This window comes from Lontra canadensis, unplaced genomic scaffold (assembly GCF_010015895.1).
Source record: "Lontra canadensis isolate GAN:19392208 unplaced genomic scaffold, GSC_riverotter_1.0 scaffold107, whole genome shotgun sequence".
Classification (NCBI taxonomy): domain Eukaryota; kingdom Metazoa; phylum Chordata; class Mammalia; order Carnivora; family Mustelidae; genus Lontra; species Lontra canadensis.
The window spans coordinates 3,505,707-3,511,716 of record NW_022631101.1 but is presented as its reverse complement, the minus strand read 5'-3'; the positions used below and the strand labels follow the sequence as shown (position 1 = coordinate 3,511,716).

General features: G+C 53.2%; 1 protein-coding gene across 1 annotated transcript; it reads right to left on the bottom strand.

Moving 5' to 3' along the window:
- Positions 1-758: 758 nt before the first annotated feature.
- On the bottom strand, positions 759-4,462 carry EMP3 (epithelial membrane protein 3). Its single transcript, XM_032839244.1, has 5 exons — positions 4,344-4,462; positions 3,294-3,456; positions 2,898-3,000; positions 1,868-2,008; positions 759-1,034 (listed from the first exon to the last, which is right to left on the bottom strand). Exons 2-5 carry the CDS (start codon positions 3,369-3,371, stop codon positions 865-867), a joined length of 492 nt encoding a protein of 163 aa, XP_032695135.1. The 5' UTR covers positions 3,372-3,456; positions 4,344-4,462; the 3' UTR covers positions 759-864.
- Positions 4,463-6,010: the final 1,548 nt, after the last annotated feature.

Here is a 6,010-nt window from a genome sequence, read left to right as displayed (position 1 = left end):
AGTTGGTGAAATAGACTGGCTGTGGGTAAGAGAAGAGGATCTGAGAGAAGATTTGGTTCCTGAGGAGAGGCCCTGGTTCCCCAAAGACTGGGTCTTATGAACAGGGAAGATAGAACAGCCACGTGCAGTTGTGCAAATTGTCCACTGCACAATGGCACACAGCCAGGGCATGAGCGAATGTAAAATCCAGCCATCTCCCCGTCCCCCACGTGTGTCCTGGTCCGGCTGCCTGGAGGGGTGGGGTGGGGGATACCATCTAATTTTTACTAAGGTGTCATATTGGACTAGTGGCAGAATTGGGCAGGGGAGGGGAAAGAAAAGGGGTTGGGTTCTAAGGAGGGAAGGTGTCTGAGTTCCAAGCGGGAAACAGAAGAGTCTTCCCAGAGGTCGGGGGTAGGGGGGGTGGAGACCAACAATCTAGAACAACACATACCTGCCTGGTTGAGAGAAAGACACCCTTGTACACGGAAAAAGAGGACAGGAAACCCACATGCCTGGTTCTTTCCCGCAAGTGCCTAGAGGTCTAGACTCTGCAGGAATCCTGAGACGGGAGGGCGCAGGGCCTCAGGTCTGTGTAAGGGGGAAATGCGGCTGGGACCCCTGCCTCCTGTGTCCTGGTTTAGAAGGGCCTGGGGGCCTGAAGCTGGGCATTCTGAAGGCTGCTGCTGGAGGTGCTGTCCCAGGTTCAGGAAAGATCAGGCCTGAGCAGTCTGGGTCCCTGGAGGAGGCAGGGAGGAAGGAAGGAGGCAAAGGCGGAGCAGGTGGTTAAACGGTTTTATTTTCTGGAGGAGGCCGGGGGCGGGGGCTTCGGGGATGAGACAGAGGGCCCGGCACCGGCAGTGGCGGCAGGGCGACGCGGGGCCCTCACTCCCGCTTCCGCAGGTGGATGTAGATGACGCCACTGGCCAGGGCAAGGGGGAAGGCCACCCAAGCGAGGGCGAAGCAGTAACCAAAGCTGCCCCCCGGCGGGCGCTCCGCCAAGATCTCCTCGGCGTGAATGGCGTAGATCAGGGCCCCGGTAAAGACCGCCACACCTGCGGGGAGACCGGAACCAGGTGTCACGTAGTATCCGCAAGAAGACTGCATTTCCCAACAACCCACGGGGCAAAGAAGCCGCTGGAGAGCCAGGGCTTGGCGCCGGTGCCTTCTGGGAGTTGTGGTTCGCTCCTTCAGAGCCTTGCAACGAGGCTACCGCATATGGTCCTTGGGCAATTTAGCTGATCTGGCTGGGTGCCCTTTACTCACCCATAAAATGGGAGATAATAGTCATCCATCCATTCATCCATCCATCCACCCATCCCTTCAAGGAACATTTTTTAGTGCCTTTCTGTGAGCCAAGCTCGAAAATAGTAAATTAAAACAAGAGGGAATGTATAGGAACCTAAGAGAATATTCCAGAAAATAAGGACCATGATCACTTAGCTCTCTGAACCTGAAGGCAAAAAATTTTAAAGTGCATACACTTGAAGTGTCTGATACGCGGTAGGTCCACCAGAAACAGAAGCTCACTGTACAAAATCACTGCTATTATGATTCAGAGTTCTCTCCTGGAGTACTACTTAGCCAACTGTCTCCCTCCCATCCTTGGGATCTAAAGTATTTGCTCACACCACCTTTCCCAGCCCCGGCTCCTTGAAGCTCTAAGTGTCGGCTTCCACATGACTCAGATGCATACCACAAAACACGGAATCAGTGAAAAGTACAACTCCCCAAAGTCCCCAGGCAGAGAGGTAGCCGGCCGAGGCATTTCAGATGGTCCTTGAGCTGTTGATACTTGTTTTCTTTGACCTGATGTCCATTCTCAGGGCCCGCAGCACCCGGACAGTCCCCTGTCCCTTCCCTTCAATTCCCTGGGGCCCGTACTCACTGGTGCAAAGCTGGCAGAGGCCAGTGGCATAGAAAAGCCCTCCTCGCCGCATGGTGTAGAGCTGGAACATGAACAGGATGAAGGACAGGCAGCAGAGGATGAGGGAAAGTACCATGAGGACCTGAACTGCCTTCAGCCAGCCTGCAGTAAGGAGGAGATAGAGGTGAAGTCACAGTCTGTCCAGAGTCCCAGCTCCACCAGCTGGATCATCGTTCACTGCCCTACCCCGTTCACAGCCATACAGGTTTGGATACTTGTGAATATCACTTATATTGACCTCGATTCCTATTACTTTGCTAAGTTCCCTTATCAGTTTTAGAAGCTTTTTTTCAAGATTCTTTAGGATTTTCTACATGAACATGTCCACTGGGAAGAGAGACATTTTTGCTTTTTCCTCTCCCCTCTTTATACCTTTTATTTCTTTTTCTTGCCCAGTTGCATTGGCTACCTCCAGTATAACACTGAATAGAACTGGTGGGAACAGAAGTTCTTGCTTCACTCTTAGGGGAAAAGCATTTAATCTTTCATTTTCTTTCTCTTGGAAGCTTAGAAGGATACAGCTCTCCTCCTTTATCACTCAGATGCAACAGCACCATACCCCCAACCCACCTTGTTCATGACCCTGGAAGGATTTAGCCCCACCCCTTTAGAACTGTAATGTGGTTCCAACTTCAATGCCTTGGAACTTGGACAAACTGGACCCAGACATCCATTCCAAACACCAGTCCCATTTCCTTAGAATTTTGAAAACATAATCCTACCTTCACAGAATCTTGGGAGCTTTCTCCCCCCATTCCTTAAACCTATAGCATGTGCCCTCCCCTCTTTCTGAATCATAAAGGAGGGAGGGGGTTAGTCCATTTTTTCTAGAACAAGAGCATATTGCCCCCTACCATGCAGATAAGAGTGTCATAATCAGCCCCACTCACTCAGCTGCCCACTCAGACTTTGAAGGGGTCCTAGTTCTTGGTCACGGGAAGAGACCTGGGGTGACCCCTCCCTTTGCAGATTGGTCCCCGACCCCCCTCACCATTCTCGCTGACGTTACTGCAGGCCCACGTTTTGTTGTCATTGTTCCACGTGCAGTCATACCAAAGATTCAGGGACTCCTTCCCTGGGAGGGTCCACCAGGACTGGGATGGACAGAGAAACAAGGGCAGGGTTAGGAGAGGAAAGTGGGTGGCGTCAGGGAAATTGTGGGTAGGGCTGGGAAAAGGGTGAGGTGCTGGAAGGCATTGGACTGGGGAAGGCATGGATTTAGTAAGAAGGAATGGGAGCAGTCAGGGGAAAGGGCACGGTAGAGGCCTCAGAGGCAGACCTCTGAAGGGAAGATGCTAGAGAAAAGGGGTGGGGCCCGAGGGACTTTAGAAGAAGGGCATGGTGGGAGTCTGCAGGAGAAAATGCCTGCCAGCTGGAGTAGGCTTACCTTGTCCAAAGTGGCCACGAAAAGCAGGATGAGAATGAGGATATGAAGGGCAGAGACCACCAGCAGGAGGAGAGACATGGCAGCAGTGGAAGCCTGGGCTGGGGGGTGTCAGGAGATGGTTGTTTCAAGAGGCTGGCACAAGGGCTGGTGAGATGCTCCAATCCTGGTGGAGAAATGGTCTGAGTTCAGACTCCCCAGGGTTGATGAAGAAGAGGGCTGGGGGCAGGGACTCCAGGGTCTGAGTGGGGAGGAGGCTGGGGGCATGGACTCCTGAATTCTCCAGAGGTTGGACCAAGCCAGGGATGGACTTTTGGGTCCAGGAGGGAGTAGGATGAGCAGTGTGGCCTCCCATCTCCTCAAAGTCCTGATCCTGGGCACATATGAGTCAGGATATGAAAATTCAAGCGACACCCCTCTAGATTCATCAGAAGCTGGGGGCTTCCCCCCAGAGACAGGCGGCATCCTTGAGTCACCCCCCTCCTCTCCTGGGGTAGGGAGGAGGGGGACCCAATGAGTCACCCAGTGACTCATCCCACGCCCCTGCCTCCAAGAAACAGGGAAACCCCAGTCCCTGGCTATGCCCATGAGGTCCCCACCCCACCCCACCCCACCCCATCTTGTAAGAAAAATGGGTGAGATCCACGCCGGGGGTGGAGGCCCGGGTTGGCAGTAGGAGGCTTGACAAGAAGGAGCCAGCTTCCCAGGACCCATCAGTGTCCAGAAAGGGGGTGCCTGGACGTCCCCTAGATGTGGGGTGTTCTCTGGCAAGGCCCTGATCTCAGGGTCCTCAGGAGAGAGTGGACAGCCATGGGGAAAAACTAAAGGAAGTTTACCAGTGGAGGGCTCTGCTGAGAACCCCGAATCCTTGCCGGGCCCCACCCCTTCCCGAATCTCCACCCCAAGTGCTAAGAGATCACTTCTTAAATGACAAGGATTTCTGTGGGGTCTGAGAGCAGGGCGTCTCTCCCCGCCTGGGGGTATCCTTCCCAAACTAGTGCACTCCCAAGTAAATAAAGAAATCCCAGTCCGAATAACGGACTGAAAACTTACCGAGAGTGGCAGAAAAAGTCAGAGCTGGCGTCTCGTCCCTTGCTGGGGCCTCCGTGCCCCGCCCTTCTCCTCCCTCCTTCCACCCTCTCGAGGCCCCCGCCTCTCTCACCGCCTTCCTCCCTCCCTCGCTCTCTCTCCCCTCTGGCTCTCTTCCTCCTTCTCTCCTTCAATCAAGATCTCTTTCTCTCCTTTCTTCCTTCTTTCTCTCTCCAGTCCTCACTGCCTATGCCTCCTTTCTCTCTCTTCTCACTCTCCTGGTTTTTCTCTGGGCTCCTCCCAATAAATACTGACCCTTTTATACCCACTCGCACCGCACCCAGCTGAGGTCTGTAGTCAGAGGGAGGGACTAGGCGCTTGGGTTTCTCATTCTCTGTGCCACCACCCACTGCCCCCAGACAGGCATCTTCTGGGGCTCACTCCCAGCGTTGAGATGAGAAGTCCTTGGAGCTCAGGGAGTGGAGCCGCGCCAGGGTGGGGCAAGCATCGAGGAGAGGGAGGGCCCCATTTTCAGGACTCCGGACTGGGTCCTGTCCCCGGCCGGCCGGCCGGCTGGATGTCTGCTTTCCCTGATGGAATTTAGGACTGGATACTTCGAGGAATGGGGGTTTAGGAGAAAGGGCCAGATTCCCACTGTGTGGAGGTGGGTTGAGATCTGGGAGGGAATTCGCCCCACAGTGGGGGTCAGGGGATGGAAAATGGTAACATGTAAAATTCTGGAAGGGGACAGGGAGTGGAAGTTGATGCCAGTGCCACTATTTCCTGCCTGGTGGGGCGGGGGGCGGTCTTGACTGATCATTTCAACTCTCTGAGCCCCGTTTTCCTTGTCTGCAACATACATGGATACCGTAATACTAAAAATACTGACAATAGGGGCACCTGGGTGGCTCAGTCGTTAAACATCTACCTTTGGCTCAGGTCATGATCCAGGGTCCTGGGATCAAGCCCTGCATCGGGCTCCCTGCTCAGCGGGAAGTCTGCTTCTCCCTCTCCCACTCCCCCTGCATGTGTTCCCTCTCTCGCTGTGTCTCTCTCTGTCAAATAAATAGATACAATCTCTTAAAAAATAATATCAACAATATACTAATAGTGGTAATCTTAATTCAGATACTGACTCGAAATGAATAAGGTAATGCCGGTACACCAACGCAGCCACACACATTCATTCCTTTCTTCATCAAACATTTATTGAACATCTATTATGAACCGGGAGGTCATGATAGAGAAAACAGATGTGATGCCTGCTGTTATCATGGAGCCTACTTTCCTAGTAGGGGCTGGCGGACCCTAAAGAGAAAACCTACCAATGAAGTGGAGAAATTTCAGAGGTGGTGCTAAGTGCTTTGCAGGAAATAAAACAGAGTGGACGTGAGAAGGAAGTAAAGTAGCGGCAGGGAGCTACTTTAAGCAAGGTGATCAGACAAGGGCTCTGTGGGGTGGTGACATCTGAGTGGAGACCTGAGGACAGGAGTCATTTCAGGGCTGGAGGAAGGGGAAATGAGATGCTGGAGTTCTCAAGAACAAGCTCAGGTTGTTTGGAGAGCAGACAGAAGGACCAGTGTGGCTGGAATTGGGGGGAGCTGGAGGGAGTGGTAGGAAGGGAAATTAAAGAGGGCCCTTGAAGACTAGGGGAGGAGCTTGGCTTTTATTCTAAGGGCATTGAGAAACCA

Bases quoted from the DNA above. Each gene is read 5' to 3' on its own strand.
- EMP3 (XM_032839244.1), bottom strand. From the start codon at position 3,371: ATGTCTCTCCTCCTGCTGGTGGTCTCTGCCCTTCATATCCTCATTCTC. The intron at 3,001-3,293 runs GTAAGCCTACTC...TGTCCATCCCAG, and splicing joins TCGTGGCCACTTTGGACAAG to TCCTGGTGGACCCTCCCAGG. The intron at 2,009-2,897 runs GTGAGGGGGGTC...TCCTTACTGCAG, and splicing joins CAGTAACGTCAGCGAGAATG to GCTGGCTGAAGGCAGTTCAG.